Genomic DNA, 25524 nt, shown 5'->3' on the forward strand with positions numbered 1-25524 from the left:
AGTCAACATAGTATTGGAAGTCCTGACCAGGGCAATCAAGCAAGAGAAAGATCTAAAGAGCATCCAAAAAGAAAAACAGAAAGTGAAACTAACCTTGCTTGCAGATGACGTGATCCTACACCTCGAACTCCATAGTCTCAGCCCGAAAGCTTCTTAAGCTGATAAACAACTTCAGCAAAGTCTCAGAATATAAAATCAATGTGCAAAAATCACTAGCATTCCTATATACTAACAACAGTCATGCCAGGAGCCAAATCAGGAATGAACTCCCATTCACAATTGCCGGCTGGGTGTGGTGACTCATGCCTGTAATCCCAACACTTTGGGAGGCTGAAGCAGATGGATTGCTTGAGCTCATGAGTTCAAGACTATCCTGAGCAACATGGCAAAACCCCCTGTCTACAAAAAAAAAAAAAAAAAAAATTTAGCCAAGCATGGTGGTGCTTGCCTGTAGTTCCAGCTACTTGGGAGGCTGACATGGGAGTATAGCTTGAACCTGGGAGGCAGAGGTTGCACTGAACCAAGATCATGCCACTGCACTCCAGCCTGGGCAATAGAGCCACACTTTGCCTCAAAAAAAATAATTAATTAATTAATTAATTTTTTAAAAAGCCGCAAAAAGAATAAAATACCAAGGAATAAACCTAATGAGGGAGGTGAAAGAGCTCTACAAGAAGAACTACAAAACACTGCTCAAAGAAATCACATACAACACCAACAAATGGAAAAACATTCCATGCTCATGGATAGAAAGAATCAATATTGTTAAAATGGCCATGCTGTCCAAAGCAACTTATAAATTCAATGCTATACCTATTAAACTAGCATTGATATTCTTTACTGAACTAGAAAAAAACTATTTCAAAATTCATATAGAACCAGAAAAGAGCCCAATTGCCAAGGCAATCCTACATAAAAAGAGTAAAGTTGTAGGCATCATGGTACACAACTTCAAACTATGCTACAGGGCTACAGTAACTAAAACAGCATGGTAAAGTTACAAAAACAGACACACAGACCAATGGAACAGAATAGAGAAAGTAGAAATAAGACTGCACACCTACAACTATCTGATCTTCAGCAAACCTGACAAAAACAAGCAATGAGAAAAGTATTCTCCAAATGGTGCCAGGATAACTGACTAACTATATGCAGAAGATTGAATCTGGACCTCTTTCTTATTCCATATACAAAAACTAATTCAAGATGGATTAAAAACATAAATATGAAACCTAAAACTATAAAGTCCCTGAAAGACAACATAGGCATGGCCATTCAGAATGCAGGCATGCGCAAAGACTTCATGATGAAGTTGCCAAAAGCAATTGCAACAAAAGCAAAAATTGACAAATGGGATCTGATTAAACTGAAGAACTTCTGCACAGCAAAAGAAACTATCAACAAAGTAAACAGAAAACCTACAGAAGGAGAGAAAATTTTTGCAGCTATACATTCAACAAAGGTCTAATATCCAGCACTGATGAGGAACTTAAACAAATTTACAAGAAAAAAACAACCCCATAAAAAAGTAGGCAATGACATGAAGAGACACTTTGCGAAAGAAGACATACATGCACCCAACAATCATATGAAAAAAAAGCACACCACTGATCATTAGAAAAATGCAAATCAAAGCCACAATGAGATACCATCTTATACCAGTCAGAATAGTTATTATTAAAATGTCAAAAAATAACAGATGCTGGCAAGGTTGTGGAGAAAAAGGAACACTTACACATTGTTGGTGAGAGTGTAAATTAATTCAACCATTGTGGAAGACAGTGTGGTAGTTCCTCAAAAAGCTAAACACAGGAACAGCATTTGACCCAGCAATCCCATTACTGGGTATATACTAAAAGGAATATAAATTGTTCTGTTATAAAGACACATGTACACATATGTTCACTATTCACAATAGCAAAGACATGGAATCAATATAAATGTGCATCAATGATAATCCAAATAAGGAAAATGTGGTACATATAGACCATGGAATACTAAGGAGCTATGAAAATGAATGAGATTATATCCTTTGCAGGGACATGAATGAAGCTGGAGGCCATCATCTTCGCAAACTAACATGGGAACAGAAAACCAAATACTGCATGTTCTCACTTATAAGTAGTAGCTGAATGATGAGAACACAAAGACACATAGGGTGAAACAACACATATTGGGGCCTATTGAAGGGTGAAAGGTGGGAGGAGGGAGCGGATCAGGAAAAATAACTAATGGGTACTAATACTGGGTGATGAAGTAACCTGTAAAACAAACTCTCATGACAGAAGTTCACCTATGTAATAAACCAGCACATGTACCCCAAGCTTAAAAGTCAAAAAAATTCATAAACAAATATATATATAATGTTTTTATACTGATATTTCCACAGAAAATTCAGTTAATTATGCCAGTTATGCTAAAGCAATGCAACTGAATATTACAAAACCATTTAAAATAAGATTATGAAGAATATAGAGAAAATATATGTTTGATTCATTCAGTAAATATTCACTTAATATCTGCGATATGCCCAGAATTACACCTGATATTTTGGATTAAAGGATAAATTGAGCACATTCAAAATGCTTGCATTGCTTACAGCCTAGTAATGGGTATCTGGGAAGGGAGAGAAAGATAGGGGGCAACCCTAGGAAAGAGCTGACAGTTTCTAGCCAGCTGGCTTGGGAATGAAGCACTATTTTTTCAAGCACCAATGTACTGGCTGGCTGTCCTAAAACTAATGATAGCATCATCAGAACAGAAGGAGACAGAGTGACACTCTAACCTGGGATGTTAAGCCACTGACTGATTGGCGGTCAGGATTTTAGGTTCCTTTTGCTTCAGCATAGAAGTAGGGCTGAAGACCCACATGAAAATTGAGAAAGGAGATGGATGTGTAAACTCCACATTTAAATTGATACAAGAGCACTAACAGAGGTACATGAAAGGTGTTATGGGAACAATGAGAAGGATATGCTTAATTTGAAGATGATGGTCAAAGAAGATGGGAAATTTTACAGCAAAGTTGACATTTGTGCTTAATCTTGAAAAAGAAGTAGAAATTTTCAGAATTATACATGTGCACACACACACAAACCTTCCAAAAAAACCAATATGATGAAGGCCCAGAAGCATAAAAGAATGTCTGTGTCCCCCAATATCTAGTGTAGTAGAATCAATAAGATTAGGGTATAGGTGGGTAGTGGAGTGAAATGAACTGGAAGGGTAATCATAGGTCAGATTCTAGCCTTGGATGCTTTGCTACAGAATTTTGATTTTGTCTTGTGTAACTAATGAAAAGAAATTATTGAGTTTTAGGAATGTGAAATGACCAAATTTGTCTTTCAGGAATGTCATAAGTGCAGGAGTTTCACAATCGCAGTAGAGTCGAAAATAAACTGGAGGAAATTTAGCTTGAAAGCAAGGAAACCTGTTTGTGCACAGGTGGTCTAATCCATACTAGAAATGATGAACACTGACTCAGATCTGTGGCAATAGAGATAGAGAAAAGTAGATACTTAGGATCAACAGCAGTGACTGACTATCAGGTTGAGCAGAGTCTGGAAAGAGAACATAAGGGGTAATATGGAGTCAAGGATTCTAAGGTTGTGCAAGCAAATGGATAAAGAAGCCATTGTGTAAAAGTACAAGTATGGAAAATTATACATGAACCAAGACTAAATAGTAACTTACAAAATTAAAGAAAAAAAAAGGTTGAGTTAAGACAGTAGGATACTTGTTTTCCAAAACTTTTTCAATGTCATATTGTATGTCTGAAATTGTTTGGGGCTACATCTAGTTTTAAATATTAACTCTGCAACTTATTAGTTTATAATGTTGAGTTATTTAACCTCTGAATTATCTCACCCAATATTTATTTATTTATCTTGTTTCAATGAATACTTAATTTATAAAAATAAATACAATTCAGCAAAAACAAACACAAAAAACAGTACAGTCATGTGCCACATAATGACATTTTAGTCAATAACAGACCACATATAGGATAGTGGTCCTATAAGATTATCATATTGTATTTTCACTGTGCCATTTTTATGTTAAGATACACAAATATTTACCATTGTGTTACGATTATCTACAGTATTTAATAGAGTAGTGTGTTGTGCAGATATATAGCCTAGGAGTGGAGCAATAGGCTATACCACATAGCCTAGTTATGTATATTACTAGATGTGGCTATACCATCTAGATTTCTGTAAGTACATTCTATGATGTTTGCATGACAAAATTGCCTAATGACACATTTATTAGAATGCAGCCCCATAGTTAATCAAGCAACATATTACTGTGTATAAAGAGAAACAATGAGGAGAAAGAGTAAGAATATGAAAAACAAAATGAATCAAGTGTGTGACTTATGATGACATAACCTTGGGCAATAAGTGAGCTCAGAGTTAGTTCTGAGACTTCTTGTCTACCCATGGTGGAAAACACAATGAGTTCCATGAGTCGTGTTGTTCATTGTTGGCTAGTGACATTTCAGAGAAATTTATCCGTTAGATCTTCTTCATAACACAGATTATTAAAACAGTAATCAGCACAAGAAATAACATCCTTCAACTTAATACAATGTCAAGTTTCTCAATGCTAGCCAATGTTATAACAGCTAAGCAAAAATCAGCAAAAGCACTTCTACAGGGACCAAAATAACACAAGCTGGATAAAGAGCTATCTCAAGGTCTGGCTGATTCAAAGAAAAAGTTTCAGCATATCTAAAGCAATGAAAAGTTTGCATCTTTATTTAGAAAATCTCTCATAAATATCCCTCCATAAAGATCACTCAAGGGCATCATCTTACCACTTTCCCACCCCAAGTTGTTCTCCTGATGATTCCTGAGACACTGGTCTGACAATGACAGCTCTCAAAATTCTCAGCCTCAAAACAAACAAAAACTCAATTTTCAGAAATACAAGATGCAGCATAAAACCTCATTAAATAGGGCCAACTGAAGGAAGTCTGAACTCATGAAAATTTTGAGTATTCAAAAGTTATTCCAGTCCTTTAAGCAAATGACTAAAGAAACTACTCATTAGACTTCCTCAAAGATTTGCTTAAGTAAATGATTATTTCTAATTAGTATATCCTTCTACCATTTACTCCTGTTACAAATTTGAAAATGGGTTATTTTCCCAAACTGGTTAAATGGGTTAAATACCTCTTTCAACTTATTTATAATCTACTATTTGCCTACTCTTCATTATACCTAAGGTATTAATTCAGGTAATGAGAGTTTACAGAAGTCAAAACATAAGGAGCCTTGATCTTAGAATTAGTCAAGTGAAGGCTATGTCCTTCTTTTGTCATAGTAATGTTAATAAATTATTAAATACAAGTTGGTGTGTCGGACATGTGATAATTATTCAATGCCATTTTCAGAAAGTTCAAAAAATAATAAGTATTAATTTAAGATTTTCTGAGTGGTTAAGGATTGTGGGGGTGGGGGGCATTCCAAAGCTGTTCTTTATAATTTCAAAGCTATCATACTTCATACAGTTACGATATCCCTGGACATATCTATATATGATCAAACATTTTTTAAAGAACATAATGGTCCTCCTTTAGTCACCAATACTCTTTCACTTAAGCAAAGGTGTTAAATCAGCAGAATCAATGTCATTGCCATGGGTAAAGAATGTGATGACATTCCTGTGCAGCCAAACAAGTGCGAATAAGAGGCTGAGATAAATCAGAAAAAAGTGTTTTTCACTTTGTAAAAAGTATTTCAAAGTGAAAGGTGCTGTTAATACTATGTTTGCGAAGTATATATGTCCAGCAAGTAACTTTTACCATTTAATTTTATGACTGTTGATATTTTTAAACTTGTATGTACAAAATGGATATAATCATAGGTTAAGCTTAAAATAAGTTTTGAGTTTTTTGTAAGGCAAAGCTAGAGTAATAATACATTTTAATAAAATGTAAATGTGTTTATTTATATTTCATTTTGGTTTGGGAGTTTTTTCAACATTTATTTTACATTGAGGGGGTACATGTATATATTGTTACTTGGGCATATTGTGTGACGATAAGGTTTGGGATACAATGGATCCCATCACCCAGGTACTAAGCATAGTACCCAAAAGTTTATTTTTCAACCCTTTCCCTCTTCTGTCCTCCCTACTCTAGTTGTCTCAGTATGAATTGTAGCCATCTTTATGTCTATAAGTACCTATTGTTTAGTTCCCACCTGTGAGAACATGTGGCATCTGATTTTCTGATATTGCATTACTTTGATTAGGATAATGGCTTCCAGCTGCATCTATGATGCTGCAAATAAAATGATTTTGTTCTTTTTATAGCTGTATAGTATTCTACAGTGTATTTGTACCATATTTTCTTTATCCAATTCACCATTGATGGTCACCTAGGTTGATACCATGTCTTTGCTATTGTGAATAGTGCTGCAATTAACATGCGTGTGTATGTGTCTTTTTGGTAGAATTATTTGTTTTGGGGGGATATATGCCCAGTAGTGGGATTGCCAAGTCAAATGGTAGTTCTGTTTTAAGTTCTTTGAGAGATCTCCAAATGGCTTTCCACAGTGGCTGAACTAATTTACATTCCCAACAGGGTATAATCATTCCCTTTTCTCTGCAGCCTCACCAACATATTTTTAATTTTTAATAACCACCATTCTGACTTGTATGAGATGGTTATCTCACTGTGATTTTTGATTTGCCTTTCTCTGGTAATTAGTGATAGGGAGCACTTTTTTCATATTTTCTGGCCATTTGTGTGTCTTCTTTTGAGAAATGTCCAGTCATGTCTTTCTTTTGCCCATTTTTTAATGGGGTTATTGGTGTTTACCTATTCAATTGTTTAAGTTCCTTAGAGATGCTAGATATTAGACCTCTGCCAGATGCATAGTTAGTGAATATTTTCTGCCATTCTATAGGTTGTCTGTTTACTCTGTTGATAGTTTCTTTTGTTGTGCAAAAGCCACTTAGTTTAATTAGGTCTCATTTGCAATTTTTGTTTTTGTTGCCATTGCTTTGAGGACTTAGTCATCAGTTCTTTTCCAAAGTCAATGTCCAGAAGGGTATCTCCTAGGTTTTCTTCTAAGATTCTTATAGTTTGAAGTCTTACATTTAAATCTCTAATCCATCTTGAATTTATTTTTCGATACATACAAGATAGAGGTTTAGTTTCATTCTTCTGCATATGGAGAGTCAGTTATTGCAGCACCATTTATTGTGTAGAGTGTCCTTTCCCCATTGCTGATTTTGGTTTACTTTGCTGAAGATCAGCTGGCTACAAGAGTGTAGCTTTACTTCTGAGTTCTCTCTTCTGTTCCATTGGTCTATGTGTCTGTTTTTGTACTAGTACCATGCTGTTTTGCTTACTGTAGCCTTACAATATAGTTTGAAGCCAGGTAATGTGATGCTTCTGGCTTTGTTCTTTTTGCTTGGGATTACTTTGGCTATTTGGGCTCTTTATTAGTTCCATATGAATTTTAGAATAGTTTTTTCCAATTCTGTGAAAAATGCCATTGGTAGCTTGATAGAAATAGCATTGAATCTGTAAATAGCTTTGGGCAGTATGGCCATTTTAATATTCTTCTGATCCATGAGCATGGAATGTTTTTCCATTTGTTTGTGTCATCTATGATTTATTTCAGCAGCGTTTTGCAGGTTTTTTTGTAGAGACCTTTCACCTCCTTGGTTAGAGGTGAAACCAAGGGGTGTGTGTGTGTATATACACATGTGTGTCTGTATGTGTGTGTTATAAATTGGATTGTGTTCACTTGGCTCTCAGTTTGAACGTTATTGGTGTAAAAAAAAAATGCTACTGATTTTTTTACATTGAGTTTTGTATCCTGACACTTTACTAAAGTGATTTTTCAGTTCCAAAAGTCTTTGGCAGTCTTTAGGGATTTCTAGGTATAGAATTATACTGTCCATGAAAAGAGATAGTTTAACTTCTTCCTTTCCTATTTAGATGCCTTTTCTTTCTTTCTCTTGCCTGATTGCTCTGCTCCAGTACTGTGTTCAATAGGAGAGGGAAGAGTGGGCATCCTTGTCTTGTTCCAGTTCCCAAGGGGAATGCTTCCTAACATGTCAATTTGAAAGCCTTATTTTTGTCTTTGAATTTGAACACTGAGATACTACCCAATGAAAACTTACATTAAAAAAACTGCCTTTTAAGTTTTTTTAAAGCATGAATTTAAAATTGCTTCTTTTAAAACCAGATTTTTAACTTTTGATTCTACAAAAAAATGTTCACTCAACAAGGACTTAGGACTGGTTCTGAGTTTCTTCAAAGCCTTTCTTAAAAGATAAAGCACATCTTGAAAGTAGTGTTACTAAGAATGGGGAAGTGGAGGAAAAATAAAATAAAATAAAATAAAATAAAAAATAAAGAATGCAGCTCTCCTCCAAAATTCTAATGGCCAAAAAAAGCTACAAAAAGATGCCTAAGAGGCCGCCCCTCCTTTCACATTAAAAAGCTACAGTGATTTGTAGAGTCAAAGCTTAACACATCACCCTATTCTTCATCCTTCCCTTTACTAAGTTGTCAGACAGATGCGGAATAGAAATCACCAATGTGAAATTGTCGTTTCTCAATTGAATGAGGAATTTTTCACCATGACTTTAATGTTCCTCTAATGTCCTGGGCCCTAATGGGAAACTACCAAAGGTTATAAAACTCAATTATACCCTAGGAATCCACAGAGGAGGGTAAAGAGAAAGCAATGGCAAGAAAGAAATGTCTTTATTTTGAACCCTAATCATTTATTAAAAAGCTGTGTCTCATCTAAACATAGAACAATGGGATAGGAAAAGCTGCTCCTTCTGGATCCCTTTTTCAGAAGCAGATTCCTAGCTTCTCTTTGAAAGAATGGAAAGATGAAGGAGCTAGCCCACAGTTTCTCAATCTTGACAATATTGAAAGTTGAACTAGGTAATCTTTTGTCGTAAGGGGGTACATTATAGAATGTTAGCAGCATCCCTAGTCTCTACCCACTGGATGCCCCTAGCACCACTCCAGTCATGACAATCACAATGTCTCTAAACACTGTAAAATTGCCTCTGATTGAGAAGCATTAGGTTAGTCCCTGCACAAATATTTTTAAGTTTTTCTTTAGTTCTTTAAGAGCTTTCCAGGTGAGGAAATGGACTGTCACAGCCTGCAACAAAACAACTGGCAAACTCTCCTGGAAACTTTTTCCTCCTATGGCATATTTTATTGTTTTGTCAGGAAGTCCAATTCTACATCTCATTTAATATTTCTCAAAAATAATACATTTAAGACATGAAAGAAGATAAAAGAGAAACATCCTTAAAACTAACCAATTTAAGATTAATCCATCTTACCTTCATAGGAAACTGTGATAAAACACAGCCAAAATTTAAAATAGTAAAAGAGAAGTTAAAAAGCACCTCAAGGCCGATGCAGTGGCTCACGCCTGTTATCTCAACACTTTGGGAGGCCGAGGCAGGTGGATCATGAGGTCAGGAGTTTGAGACTAGCCTGGCCAACATGGTGAAACCCCGTATCTACTAAAAATACAACAACAACAAAAAAAATACACACACACACACACACACACACACACACACACACACACACACACACAAAAGCTGGGAGTGGTGGCACATGCCTGTAATCCCAGCTATTTATACTCAGGAGGCTGAGGCAGGATAATTGCTTGAATCCAGGAGGCAGAGGTTGCAGCGAGCCAAGATTGAGCCACTGCACTCCAGTTTGGGCGACAGAGCAAGACTCTGTCTCAAAAAACAAACCGAAAAACAATCAACACCTCAAAAAGCAAGTAGTAACAAACAACAAGAAATAAAACCCACTATCGTTCTTCTACCTCAAAAATGTAAATCTTTTTTCAACTCCACAACTCCCATCCCCAGCCATACCATCATTTCTTTGTTTCCTTTTACAGCAAAACCCTTCAGAACAGTTGACTGCGCTGCCTCTAATTTTTCTCCTCTCTATCCTCTCTTACCCACTTCATTCAAAGCATCATTGCCACCACTTCACCTACCTAGACTGTCTTTGTCAAGGTCCTCAATGACCTTCATATTAATAAATACAATGGCCATTGCTCAACCTTGATCTGACATATGGGCAGCATTTGACATTGTTCATTATTATTGCCTTTGTTGATATACTTTCTCCTTGGTTCCAGGACCCCCACTCCAGTCACTAGTTGCTCTTTCTCAGTCTCCCTTACTGATTCCTCCCCTTCTTAGCCACTTCTTAATAATGGAGTAACCCTGGGCTCAGATCATTTCTCTCAATCTATACTCAATTCCCAGTGAGTCATCCAGTTTATAATCTTAAATACCACCTACGTTCTGATGACTTCCAGTTCATATGGCCACTTGAAACCTCTCTCCAAGACTCCAGACTCACATATCCAACTTCCTACTTGTCATCTTCACTTCCATATCAAATAAATATTTCAAACCCAAATGTGTCCCAAACTAAACTTCTGATCCTTCCCCATACACTTGCCCCTCCTACAATCTTCCAATATCAGTCGATGGCAACTCCACCTTCCCTTAGTTGTTCAGATCAAAAACTGTGGATTAATCCATCACTCATTTCTTTCTCTCATGTGACACATCCTGTTAGTTTAAAAAACCTAGAGAATTACATCTGCAAACAGGGATAGTAGAAAAAAACGTAAGTTTTACCTTCAAAATATATTCAATATCTTTTCATTTCTCATGTTCTCCACTGTGCCTACCCTGATAGATGACACTATCATCTCTGAATTATTTCTATAAGCAATTTTTTTATTTTAAAATATTAATCGACAAAGACTATATATATTCAAAGTGTACAACATGATGATTTGGTATATGTACATGCTGTATAATGAATAATTTTTACAACCAAATTAAGTAACATATCTGACATAGTTTGGGTGGTGTTCTCACCCAAATCTCATCTTGAATTGTAACTCCCATAATTCCCACAACATGGGAGGGTCCCAGTGGGAGGTAATCAAATCATGGTGGTGAGTCTTTCCCATGCTGTTCTAGTGATAGTGAATAAGTCTCATGAGATCTGACGGTTTTATAAAGGGGAGTTCCACAAGCTCTCTTGCCTGCTGCCATATAAGACGTGACTTTTTTCCTCATTCACCTTCTGCCATGATTGTGAGGCCTCCTCAACCCTGTGGAACTGTAAGTCAATTAAATATCTTTCCTTTATAAGTTACCCAGTCTTGGGTATGTCTTTATTACCAGCATGAAAACAAGCTAATACAGTATCTATCACCATCTGTGCTGTATATTAAGTCCCCAGAACTTATAACTGAAACTTTATACCATTGGACTAGTATCTCCTCACTTCTCCCAGTCCCCCAGCCTTTAGCAACCACCATTATACTCTCTGCTTCTATTAGTTCAACATTTTTAGATGCCACATATAAGCGAGATCATATAGTATTTGCCATTTTGTTCCTGGTTGATTTCACTTAGTATAAAGTCCTCCACTTTTACCCATGTTGTCGCAAGTCAGTAACAGAAAAAAAAGCAAATAACCCCATTTAAAAATAGGCAAAGGAACTGAAAAGATATTTTCCCAAAGAAAACATACATGACAGCAGGTATGGGCATCAGTAATCATCAGAGAAATGGGAATCAAAGCCACAATTAGATATCACCTCACATCTGTTAGGATAGCTGTTATCAAAATGACAATAGATAAGTATTAAGGAAAGTTTAAAGGGAACCCACTGTTTACATTCCCACTGTTAGTGGGAATGTAAATTTATACGGTTATGGAAAACAGTATGGAGATTCCTCAAAAAATCAAAAATAAAACCACCATATGATATAACAATCCTACTTCTGGGTACATATTCAAAGGAAGTGAAATCAGTATCTTGAAGAGATGTTCATTGCCGCATGGTTTACAATGGACAAGACATGGAATCAGCCTAAGTGTCTAACCACAGATGAATAAACAAAATGTAAGTGTTTGGGTGTGTGTGTGTGTGTGTGTGTGTGTGTGTGTGTGTGTACACAGTGGAATATTATTCAGCCACCAAAAGAAAAAAAAATTTACTGTATTATTACATAAGATTCCATATCAGTCTTCCAGCTTCTCTTATTACCTCTACATATTGGCTTGATATTCTCAACACAGTTGCCATAGCAATTCATTTAAAATATAAGTCAGATCATATTTTTCCTCTGTTCAAAATCTGAACTGGTGCCACATTTCCTCAGAGTAAAAACCAATATCCTTTAAATGGTTTAAAGAGCCTAATATAATTTGGTTTTTCCTCATCTTTCTGACTTCCTTTTCTTTTTCTATCCTCCTTACTAATTCCCCTTGGTCTTCTTTCTGTTAATTAAACATACCAGGTATATTCTCACCTTAGGGTCTTTGCCCTGGCTTTTCCTTCTTTCTGGAAGTCTCCTCCCCTTCCACTGCTCCACCTCCTTCAATATTACCTTTTCAATTGGTTCTACCCTAACCAGCCTATTAATACTTACAGCTGGCCCTCCATCATCCCATCATTAGCAATCCAAATCTTTCTTTCTATGCTCATTTTCTTTTCTTTCTGTCATGGCACTTTCAATTTTTAATATTTTTAATATGCTCATTATTCATTCTTTGTCTTCCTTATCTATAGTGTAAACCTCATGAAGGATTCATTTTGTTCCCTGGTTTGTCCCAAGCATGCTTAAAATAATGCCCAGTACATAGTAAGTGACTGATTAACACTTATTGAATGAATAGAGAACTGCATAAATGAATAAAATAGACTAATATCCTACTCTCAAGGAGAAGAGATGGCAACCTTCTTTTTTTTAATCCACTTTCTCAGTCTCCTATTTATATATCAAAGGACTAGCTGGCTGGGAGGAACAATGGATTCTTTGGTAAAGAGGAATAGATAAATACAGCTGGAAAGGTTTTTATCAGAAGATTTCAGGGTTTTGTTTCTTTGGGTTTTTTTCTTTTTTAATCGACAAGTAAAATGTATAGATATTTATGGTGTACAACCTGATGTTTTGATATATATACACATTGTGGAATGGCTAAATTAAGCTGTTTAACATATGCATGACCTCCATGATTATTTTTAATAGTGAGAATAAAAGATTGTAGATTTTAAGAGACTTTCTGTCTTCTTAGTTTGGAAGACTGTGAAATCATGTGCTGTTGGGAGATTTTAGGACTTTTGTGTTCTCTTTATCACTCTGATTTTTAGCTCAGTAGTGCTTCAATTTGGAAGGTACCTTCTAAACTAAGTGAACCAGAGGAGCCAGGAATGATTAGTCAAAAAATCAGAGGAGAAAGCAAGCTGCTACAAGAAACTCAACAGAAACAAGAAAAGAGAACTCAGATTTCAGCCCGATTCACTAAATTAGGAAAGAGGGCTAAGATTGGAGACCAGCGCTGGGACTAGTAACAAAGATTACATTTCAAGATAGAGGTGCAAAAATAATGAACTACAGGCATATGTATTACCTAATGTTATGTAACATATACCCTCAAAATTCAGTGGCTTAAGACAAGAGTAAGCATTTATTATCTCTCACAGTTTCTGTGATTCAGAAATTCAGAAGCAGCTTGATTGGACAGCTCTGGGTCAGGGCTAATCATGTATTTAGTCAGATGCTGGCTGAGGCTAAAGACAACTGAAGGCTTAACTTGGTTGCAGGGTCTGTTCCCAAGATCAATCACTCACATAACCAGCAAGTTGTTGCTGGAGGCCTCAGTTCTTCCCACACAGGGCTCAAATTCAAGACTTCTACACAAGTCAAGAAATACACACACACACATATGTATATATAGTGAAGTCTGAATATAAATTTGGAACTGAGCTCTTTCTCTCCATATGTATCTACATATGCACAAAAAATATTGTCGGTATTTTGATGAATAGTAAGAGAAGATACGTAAGTATAACTGGACTTTTTAGAAAAGTAAAGTCCATTGGGTTTTTGTTTGTTGTTTGTTTGTTTGTTTGTTGTCTAGGGAGATAATGTAGAAATACTATTCTCTCTAAATCATTACCCAGGTTATCTATGAGTATATATGTATATGTATGTGTGTATATATACACATACAGAGAGAGGAAGAGCTCAGTTCCTAATATATATTCAGACTTCACTATATGTGTGTGTGTGTGTATTTCTTGACTTGTGTAGAATATGTATTCATGAATAATAAGCTTGACCAAATTTCCTATAGACATAGACTACTTGCATTTGGGAGTATCACTCACCTCTTACTGTATCATACCTTCAGTAAATCCATCAACACTGAGCCTTCTAATAACATGCTATGATTCACTACAGTGGAAAAAAAAGCTGATGTCATAAACACATTGTGTTACAGTATCGCTAAGGGCCATACCGCATTCTTAGATAATTCCTGAGGTCCTACCAGCCTCGCTAGCCTCAAAGGAGTCACTTGGAGTATAAAGAGGGCGAGGAGACTGAACAGTCTTGGAGCTACAGAAATTCTTAGTATATTTTTTATCGTTAATCGTTGGCAAAGAAGTAGAAAGTTTAGAGGTGGAAGTAGGCCATGGTTATCCTTAAAATAATCTATTATTATTTGTGTCTTCCCTGAATATCATGGCATGTTCTTATCACAAATACTCGGGGGAAATAAAATCATCCAATATATCCCACATCCCTCTTGCCAACATCTCTACAGCAAAATGAGACACAAGAGCATAATTTCCTCAACTAGCTATCAAGTAGCTACCTCTAACAAACAGCAGTTAGCATTAATATTTTCATGCTATTTTCATTTGTGAGGTCTGTAATCCGTAAGAACAACCTAATAATGATTAAGTAAAATCAAAGAGATTTTGTAAACATCTGTATGCTTATACTGTTACAAGTGCTTCAGTATTAAAAGATCAATCAAAAGAGTAAAGGTATCCTGATTTAAACTTTTTCTGTGTTTGAATTAGAATGTTTCTCTTGGAATACTCTCATATCAGGCTTCCACTTGGCAAAATTATGAATTGGCTGATGTTGTTTTAGAGGCTTTCTTATGTCCCTTTCCCAACATCACTCTTCTCCTCTTTCCATGGACCCCTTGCTGTTACCTAGGAGCCCCACATTCCGTCTACTGAACAGTCATGTTCTGGACCCCTCAGAATCCCCCCTCTACCACTACAATATGTTTTTCCTAAGACTTACTTGCTTTGAAAGGCCTGCCAGGGAAGCAACTAATCTTATTATCTTGTACTAAATGTTAAATTAATCCTCATTCTCTCTAGAATTGTTTTCTAAGCAGGGATTCCTAGAGATGCTATCAACATCTCAGCCTGAAATTGCATAGGTATTCTGGTGAATAGCAATAGAAAATAACGAGTATAACTGGATCTTTTAGAAAAGTGAAGTCTATTGGGTCACCTTAGTTGACCGAGGCAATTGACGTAGGCACGCTCTTCTCCCTGAAATAATCTTCCAGGATAGGAATGCAGCCCCAAATAGCAACTGAAGATCCAATGGCTTCCCATTGCACTTGAACTCTATACTCCTTTTTATGACCAAAAGGGCCTGGCTTCTCCCTACCTGTCTCTTCCTTATACATTACACCATTTCCTTTTGTGTGTGAACATGCCAAGCTACCACCTCATTTCTACCTAAGGCCTGCAGTGTTATGTTCCAGTTCTTGGCATGCAAATTACTCTTCATCACTTGTTTCCCAACACAAATGTCACCTTTCCAGACAATCTAAAGTAACCTCAAAATCACTTGCTAGCACATCATCTTGTTTTATTTCTTCCTGGTATTAATTACTATGCGAAATTTAGTGGTTCATATATTTGTCCCCTTGCCTCTTCCAGGCCTCCTCCTACTTCATTGTCTATCATGTTCATCACTGTATCCCTAGTGTTTTACACATAACCTGGTAAACATTCAGTGCTCAATAAATATGTGCTAAATGAATAGATGAATCCAAACACAACCTTTATACTTAAGTAATTGAGTAAGAAGTCTTTGTTGTACTAATATTGGAAAAGCCAGGGGCAGGGGTGGTAACACTATACCCAATGTAACCAGCTTATTTATAAGACTTTTATTAATCATGAACGACAGCATTTTTTCATTAAAAATATTATCAATACTGGATTGTCAAAGATTCCATTTGCCTTTCTGAAAAACTGTCCTTTTGATGAGATATCACAGATGAATGCTAATGTCCCTTGAGGAATCCTGCCAACAGATCTTACTCTTCTGTCAATGTTAAGAAACTGCATTTCTCGGCCGGGCCTGGTGGCTCAAGCCTGTAATCTCAGCACTTTGGGAGGCCAAGGCTGGTGGATCACGAGGTCAAGAGATCGAGACCATCCTGGTCAACATTGTGAAACCCCGTCTCTACTAAAAATACAAAAAATTAGCTGGGCATGGTGGCGTGTGCCTGTAATCCCAGCTACTCAGGAGGCTGAGACAGGAGAATTGCCTGAACCCAGGAGGCGGAGGTTGCGGTGAGCCGAGATCACGCCATTGCACTCCATCCTGGGTAACAAGAGCGAAACTCTGTCTCAAAAAAAAAAAAAAAAGAAAGAAAGAAACTGCATTTCTCTTTGGCCAATTTCTAGGTTTATGGATGTGTAGTCTCTCTTGCTAGGACTTCAGAAGCCAATGAGCAACTTGCCTGTCACGAGATCCAAGGAATGATCTCTCCCTGCATGCCGTGTAGCTAAGGAGAGAAGCAGCTCTTGTAAGAGAATAACCAACACAGCATGGAATATTGCTAGACCTACAGTGTTTTATCCAGCAAAGTTCACCCAGTAGCCTGCACCTGCCAATAAAGCCTGAAAATTTTTTCTACCAGGCAGTCCCAGTTTAGTTGGTTGTAGCTTAGAAGCAGACACCTGAGAGCAGTTCAGCAAACCTGCAGTCAGATGCTTTTGTAGAGCTCTCCCTTTAAAAGGTAAAATTGAGGCAAATCAATAGATTACAACTTTCTGGGTTTGCTTCTGTCATCTATCAAGTATCACAATTCATCGTGCTTCATTAAGTGAAACTCCAAGGATTTGTTTTTAAAGGTGCCTTTCTTTCTGTGAAATATTAAATGAGCTTGTTTTTTAAAAACAAAAACAAAAACAAAAACAGGGCCGGGAGCGGTGGCTCATGCCTGTAATCCTAGCACTTTGGGAGGCCGAGGCAGGTGGATTACGAGGTCAAGAGATCAAGACCATCCTGTTCAACATGGTGAAACACTGTCTCTACTAAAACTACAAAAAATTAGCTGGGCATGGTGGCGCATGCCTGTTATCCCAGCTACTCAGGAGGCTGAGGCAGGAGAATTGCCTGAACGCAGGAGGCAGAGGTCGCAGTGAGCCGAGATCGCATCATTGCACTCCATCCAGCCTGCGCAACAAGAGTGAAACTCCGTCTCAAAAAAACAAAAACAAAAACAAAAACAACTCAACACAAGTTGATAGGAAATAAATAACATAACTTTTCCTTTAAGAAAAATATGTAGCAGGAGAAAAGATTATTTTTAAAGTACTACAAAAAAAAATTTTGAGACCACATGTCCTAGGAAAGCTTGATTATTAATCCTTCCAGAGAAACTGTTAACACTTAACTGCTATTCTTCAATCATTTCACTATCAAAGTAAACTTATTCAAGAAAATACAAACAATTCCATACTGGCCTACAAAACAAAAACTTTTTGGTGTTTTGGGGAGGGGGGAAGTAAAGGGGAGGTGTCTTTTTCATCAAATCTCTTATACAAGTTCATTCCATTAATCTGATCTCCTCTGTATCTTTTTGTGTTTCTGCCAAGATTATTAATTTCAAGGGTAAGATTTTCTCCAGCTACCATGTACTGTAAAACTGTAAAAATTTTTTCCACTTTTCATGGACCATTTGCAATCTGCAAGGTTTGGGGAGGGAATGAAATGTATTCCTGCCAATGGATAGCCACATCAGCAGTGCTGAAAACCAATCCTTCTGTTTCACTCATCATGCCATATGGCTCCACAAAAAAGGAACAAACCAAAAGTGTAGCTTATATGCCTTGTCAATCTGGGTTTAGACTAATTCTTTGATATTATGATAAAGAGAGGAAACTGTTTGTAGGTGAATATATTCTCCCTTCTTTCCTTACTCGTGTATCTCTATACCCATGCACTAATTCATTGGGTGGAAAATCAGAGGCTTAAAGCTCCTCTAATTTTACCGGAGCTATAATATTTTAAGAAAAGACGTTGCACTAAAATTGTCATACATAGGTTACCATTTCAACCAAAAGAATCCCAGGTGTTTTCATACTAATATCTTCTTAAGAATTAAAGATCATGATTTTAAACGCTTTCCAATAAGTGCTCTGAGTACTCCTGAGCAATTAAAAAGCAAGCTGACGCTCCAAGATAAAGTTGTGTCCCCCTAGTGACCTCTAGAGTGGAGCTAAGCTCCCACAAGCCAGACTTGGAAGGAAAAGCAAGAAGCACACCCAAACCTAGAGCGCTGCTGTAGCCCAGGCCAATGTATTCAGTGATACCCTTCATCCCTCAGCTCTCATCTGAGTTCCTGACCCTTTTTATATAACCCCAAAGGCGTAGTAAGTCGCTGCCTTCCGGGTCATTGGAGCCATTGTATTGAAATCCAACTTCGAACGACGCCCCTTCCTCGCCACCACCGTCAGGTCCAGCTCCCCCGTGCTCAGCCTTCCTCACCGTGCAGCTGACTTCCACTTCTCTGCAGTGCTGCAGACAACCTCTCCGACTCCACGAGTCCCCCAGCGAGAGGGAGGGAGCCTGCGAGCTGCGACCTCTACTAGTCGGCGCTGCGGGCGGGGGCGGCTTGCACCTGCTCCCCGTTCGCGCTCTTCGAGTCCTGTGGACCCCAGGCAGGACGCCGCCTAGGAGGCTCCTTCCCGAGTCACGGCCCGGACCACGCCGCAATGCCTCAAGTCACCCCAGGGACAAGCTCTTCCTTGTCCTCCCCACCATCGCTTCTCCCTGCGAACTTTCCAACTTTGGAAGCCCAGGTTCCAAAGGAGCAACAGGGAGACGGATTAGCCGGAGTGGCTGGGGAGCATGAAGTCGCCTGCAGGGACTCGGCCGGTTACAAGTCCCCTTGACCGTGGGGAAAAGGAGAGGCAGCCAGCTCCAATCTCCTCCTGAGGATGGAGGTTGGGGAAATGGATGCAGAACTTGTCACCCTAGGGACGAAGGGGCGGAGGGAGGGGGGATTGGAAGAAGAGAATAGACCATGAAAAACTCTCTCTTTTTCTCTCTTTCTGTGACACACACACACACACACACACGAGAGAGAGAGAGAGAGAGAGAGAGAGAGAGAGTCAGAGAGAGAAAGAGAGAGAGAGAAAGAGAGAGAGAGACAGAGAGAGACAGAGAGAGAGAAAGAGAGAGAGAGAGGGATGTTCCGGAAAGGACGCTAGGATAGGATCCGAATCTTTTCTCTCCCCACTGCCCAGAGGCAAGTAGGTGCAACAGATAGATACCCAAGCTAGCTGAGTAGCAAAGGGGTAGGGTGAGAGAGGAGTCTCCAGGTTTCCCCAGGTTGCCAAAGGGGCACAAACTCCTGTCGGAGTGTCCCCGGAGGCCAGGGGAGGTGCAGCAGCGCCGCGGTTGTCCCCACCCCCCCACCCCCGACAAGGCAAACTCTTCCCCGGCAGGAGCCTTCCACTTGGCAGCGCCTGGATGTAAACAGGCCGGCCCGAGGGGCAGGCGGCAGGCGAGAGACGGGAGGCGGCGAGGGGAGGAGGGAGCGGGACTCACCCTTGATGCTGGGGGGCTTTCTCTTCTGGGCCATCTTCTGCCCCCTTCCCTCCCCCAGACCCCCCACGCGCTTCCTCCGGCTGCTCCCGGGCGCGCCCTCGCCGCGGCTCTCCGCTCAGCGAGCTCTTTGTTGCTGTGATGGCATCTGCGAGGCAGCTGCGGCGGCCGGGCTGAGCGCTCGGCTTGGCTCGGCTCGGCTGGGGCGGGCGCCGCCGCCCCTCTGCTCTCGGCCGCGCCGCGGGCCCCCAGCTCGCGCTGCTGTGGACGCGGTGGCTGCAGCGGCGGCAGCTGCTGTGCTGCTCCTGCTGCTGGTGGGGGCAGCGCTGGGTCCCCGGAGCTCCCGCCCAGCGCTGACCTCCCCCTTCCCCACACTCTCCCTCCCCCACGCCCCCACCCCCGTTGTCCCGTCTGAGCCGCCAGCCCCCATCCAACCGGCGACGGCGCCGTCATCCAGCAGCCGCTACTGGGAAAGACCACGGTGGTGGCGGCGGGGAGCTGCTGGGGGGCGCGGGGAGACCGCGGCCATCTGGGGCCGGGGAGGAGAAAGCCAGGCAGTCTGCTGGAGTCCGCGTCCGGCCTGCCAGACTCCGGGCCTTCCAAGCCCCCTCCCAAAAGGCCAGGACGCGCTGTGCCCGCGAAAGACACCAGTCTTCACAGGCCAACCAGAACTCCGGCCACCTGCGGGAGGACGGCGCGGTCCCGCGGGACCCGGCCGCGGAGCAGTCCTCCACCGCAGCCGCCCCGGGGAGAGCGAGCCCGAATGCCACGCGGGCTACAAGCCCAGAGGCGCGCGGTTCCCTCTGCCCCTCCCGAACCGAGAAGGGAAGAGGGGAGAGGGAAACAGGAGGCTGATGGAGAGGAGAGAAATGGAATTCCAGAGGCGGCCCACTGGCAGACACCTGCAAGAATGGCTTTGTTCTGGCCCTGAAGGTCTTAATAGTGAGGGCACAGGAGAGTTCCCTTGGAGCTGTGGGCAAAGAGGAAAGTAAGTTCACGCTCTCAGGTGCTGGAGGAATTGGGAGCCGGAGGTGTGATTTTTTGGCCTCTAGCAGAAACTTGGTTGCAGTGTCCGCGTTCTTTCTCGCTCTGATTGGGGGTTCGCTTTGGAAAGTTTACATTTTTCAGGAGGAGCTATCCTCCTCTCGCGTGCTGATAAGAGATGAGAAGAAGAAATCCTGCCGGTGTCCCAGGACTGCCAGAGCAGGCGGAAGTTTAACAACGTAAAGGAGTAGCGGGCCTTAAAAGAATGGCTTAAACGGTAGGGTAGGAAGGGGTGACCAGAGTCTGCCACTGTGGGGAGAGAATACATAATCGATTTTTTTTTCATATGCTGTAGCTGAGATTACCACCAAAACGCACTTCCTAATTCGCAATGACCTTAACGCTTCTCCTTTCCTCCTCCTAAATTAGTACAGTTCCCAACCCAATCTGATTGTATAAACAGGGAGTTGATTCAATATCTCCATCCAGTAGTTGTCCCAGTACCAGTGTGGTGCAGCAGAAAGAACAGTGGAATCCAGAACCCAATTTTGAATTCTGCCCCTGTAACTTCATAGCTCTGAGAATTTGGACAAGTCTTTCAATTTCTCTGCTCTTCTGTTTTCTGATCTGTATAGTATCATCTCTAAAATTCCTGCTCCTGATATTAGTCACAAAATCATCACGTTATTTTTTTCAGCCTTTCTAAATACAGCTTCATATAACGTAATATACTTAAGTAAATAATCTAGAAACATGTGAAATAACCAGTTCCTCTCACGATGAAGACATGCATCAGAAATTTAAAAAAGAACATGTCTAATAAGCAAAATAGGTCCGTTCTCAGACCAGAAATAAGACTCAAAGTTTTTCTCTTCCAAAAAGCTGCCTCTTATTTAACTAAAAACTACTCTTCCAGGTCTTCAAATGTTTACTGTATATAAATATTAGACTTTGTAAATATTTTTAATCCATTTATGTGCCCATATTTTATCACTGACTACTAATTACTCCCTATAGTAAAATAATGTTTTTCCATTTATTCATTACTTTCACATACTTTATTTCATTTAATCATGACCACAGCCATGAGTTGAAAGTGAGTCCTGTCTTCTAGGTTTTACAGATAGTGAAATGGGATTCGTGGAGGTGTGATAACTTGCCCACAACTTCAGTGTAACTCTTTTTGTTTGTTTGTTTTTTTAGATAGAGTCACGCTCTGTGCCTGAGAGTCTGGAGTGCAGTGGTGCAATCTCTTCTCACTGCAACCTCTGCCTCCTAGGTTCAAGCAATTCTCGTGCCTCAACCTCCTGGGTAGCTAGGATTACAGGCACCAGCCACCACACCTGGCTAAATTTTGTATTTTAGTAGAGACAGGGTTTCACCACATTGGCCAGGTTGGTCTCAAACTGGTGACATCAGAAGGAAGGAAGGAAAGAGAGAGAGAGAAAGAAAGAGAGAAAGGAAGGAAGGGAAGGGAAGAAAGGAAAGGTGCCATAAAAATCCAGTATTATGACTGTATGGGACCACCGTCATATATTCAGTCTATCATTAACTGAAATATCATTATTCAGCGTGTTACTGTATAGTTGTACTTGAGCAAGGGAAGGGGACTGTAGAGAACTGACAGAGCATGTACCACTAGTCAGCTGCAGGAGGCCTTGTGGGAATAAAAATCTCAAGGGTGCAAGAATTCTGATTTTTCAGGAGCCAGGAATCAGATTTTTGGTGAAATATTCTTTGTGATGTTGATTCATACATAAAACAAAAACAGGGTAGGCCTAACAGAACACATCTGCCAATAATATGTAAACTATGAGCTATGTGTCTGTGTATCTGTTTTTAAATTTCATCAATTGCTTTTTACCTCCAGACAGCAAGCACTGAACCAATTTCTTGAGTATGATTGTAATTCTGATGGCATGTACATGTCCCTAGAATTAGAGGTTATCAAGGCACCCGGTACAATTAATTACAATTTATAAAAATGATTTGTGGGATAGGTATTTCTAAATTTCCAGCTGTTATACTTTTAAGTTCTGGGATACATGTGAGAACGTGTAGTTTTGTTACATAGGTATACATGTGTCATGGTGGTTTGCTGCACCCATCAACTCATCATCTACATTAGGTATTTCTCCTAATGCTATCCCTCCCCTAACCCCCAACCCCCTGCTATCCCCTCCCCTATCCCCCAACCTGTGGACAGGCCCTGGTGTGTGTTGTTCCCCTCCCTGTGTCCATGTGTTCTCATTGTTCAATTCCCACTTGTGAGTGAGAACATGTGGTGTTTTGTTTTCTGTTCTTGTGTTAGTTTGCCGAGAATGATGGTTTCCAGCTTCATTCATGTCCCTGCAAAGGACATGAACTCATCCTTTTTTATGGCTGCATAGTAATCCATGGAGTATTTGTGCCACATTTTCTTTATCCAGTCTATCATTGATGGGCATTTGGGTTGGTTCCAAGTCCTTGGCTATTGTGAACAGTGCTGCAATAAACATAAGTGTGCATGTGTCTTTATAGTAGAGTGATTTATAATCCTTTGGATATATACTCAGTAATGGGATTGCTGGGTGAAATGATATTCTGGTTCTAGATCCTTGAGGAATCACCACACTGTCTTCCACAATGATTGAACTCATTTACATTCCCACCAACAGTGTAAAAGCGTTTCTATTTCTCCACATGGTCTCCAGCATCTGTTGCTTCCTGACTTTTTAATGATTGACATTCTAACTGGTTATGAGATGATATTTCATTGTGGTTTTGATTTGCATTTCTCTAGTGACCAGTCATGATGATCTTTTTTTCATATGTTTGTTGACTGAATAAATGTCTTCTTCTGAGAAGAATCTGTTCATATCCTTCACTCACTTTTAGACAGGATTTTTTTTTCTTGTAAATTTGTTTAAGTTTCTTGTAGATTCTGGATATTAGCCCTTTGGCAGATGGGTAGATTGCAAAAATTTTCTCCCTTTCTATAGGTTGCCTGTTCACTCTGATGGTAGTTTCTTCTACTGTGCAGAAGCTCTTTAGTCTAATTAGATGCTGTTTATCAATTTTGGCTTTTGTTGCCATTGTTTTTGGTGTCTTAGTCATGAAGTCTTTGCCCATGACTATGTTCTGAATGGTACTGCCTAGGGTTTTTATGGTTTTAGGTCTTACATTTAAGTCTTTAATTCATCTTGAGTTAATTTTTGTGTAAGATATAAGGAAGGGGTCCAGTTTCAGTTTTCTGCACAAGGCTAGAATTTTTGGCCATTCTTTAAGCCATCAATGAGAATGATCACAGTAAATCCAATAATTTTTAAGTCACATTTGGTTCTTCTGGGCACAATGACACATATTTTTTCTGATAGTGATGACAAAGCTTTGACAATAAAGATGATGACAAGGACAAAACTGGTCTAATCTTTATGTTTTTGTAGAATGATTCTGAATGAACCCTTTTGAAAAGTAGACAAAGAACTAAAACGGTAACACTAGTTATATGTAGTATAATCATTATTGTTAGATTATTCTAGCCATGTCAAGACTACCCATAAAGTGAGAAATAGTCAGAATAAGGAAAGGAATACATGTTCCTACATGGAAGTATTAAGTAAGGTCAACAGGATAAATGAACGTATACAAATTATACTAAAGACCAAAATGAAAATATAATTCATAGTACACAAAGCATGATTCCCATTAATGTATGTTAATGCAATTGCAGTGAAAAGGTAGAAAAATATGACCCACAGAAGAGTATTTTTGGCTGATATATTTTACATTGAATACCTATACATAAATTAACTACTGTAGTTTAGAGAAAAATAAAAAGAACAAATATCCCACTGATTTTAGTAATGTTATAACAACAAAGGATGTCAAATGATCCAAACTTGCTCCACTGTTAAAAAAACACATTGTATTTTAAATTTTTATACACACAAAGAAATAATAATATTCACCTCAGGTAAGGATTTTAGGGACTCTACAATTCTTACATGAAAGGTAAAAATAGAAATAATAGTAGAAAGAGAATAAGATCAGCCAACTATGTAGCGTATTTTTTAAAAAAAATTCCTTGTGACACTTACAGACTTAATCAACATTTTATAAAGGGGTGGAGAAACAGAGGTTGGCTTCCTAACCCATGCCACACACCACTATGGACACATGAGATTTAAATAATACTTCTCTTTTTTACTGATAGCAGGCTAACACAGATACTGACTATAATAAAATTTCACCTGAATTAAACAGAAGGTCCTAGGATGAGACACTGTAGAATTTTTATATCTTTACCCCATTCTGATGATCACATTGATGATCCTTACCTCAGAAAACATGCAATTTCATTTATGTATGTTTGAATTGTGCAGAAAGACATGACATTCAGAAACATCATTGAAGGGCTTAACTGTAAATTCTGGGTTTCTTAGACAAAACCTTCACAAAGAGACTCCTCCTCACCACCCACCCCACCCCCAGCACTTCACTGCTTTCAAAGTATCCATAACAGTACTATTACTACCAGCAATTGAAAATATTGTGCTGAATCTGTGCAGAGGAAAATTTTATTTAAATTTGCCAAGTTTAATTTACCAACTGTCATCCAACCCCTAGAACTGCATCTCTCTAGAGGGAGTTAATTAATAGGGTACTTTTCTGTACTCAATGAGGTGTCTGCTTATTGCAGTTCAACTCCAGAGAAACCCAAAAGAAACAAAAGAAAGCATTTGGGATGGCCAAGAAATCTTAAAGCTAGTTATCTAATCGTAGAACCCAGAAATCTCACTGAGAGAAATGGCACATACCTGGCTGAGTAAGGCAGAG

At 39.3% G+C, this 25524-nt stretch overlaps 1 protein-coding gene across 2 annotated transcripts in view; it reads right to left on the reverse strand.

The window, feature by feature from the left end:
- SLC44A5 (solute carrier family 44 member 5) overlaps window positions 1-20080 on the reverse strand; it is a 401632-nt gene extending 381552 nt beyond the window's left edge. The window contains exon 1 of one of the 2 annotated variants that reach the window (XM_003921404.4): window positions 19726-20080. In XM_003921404.4, the coding sequence (XP_003921453.2) occupies window positions 19726-19759 (34 nt within the window). In that variant the 5' untranslated portion in view covers window positions 19760-20080. The remainder of the gene's footprint in view (window positions 1-19725) is intronic. The other variant, XM_074381023.1, reaches the window with a different exon arrangement.
- Window positions 20081-25524: the final 5444 nt, after the last annotated feature.

This window comes from Saimiri boliviensis, chromosome 11 (assembly GCF_048565385.1).
Source record: "Saimiri boliviensis isolate mSaiBol1 chromosome 11, mSaiBol1.pri, whole genome shotgun sequence".
Taxonomy (NCBI): domain Eukaryota; kingdom Metazoa; phylum Chordata; class Mammalia; order Primates; family Cebidae; genus Saimiri; species Saimiri boliviensis.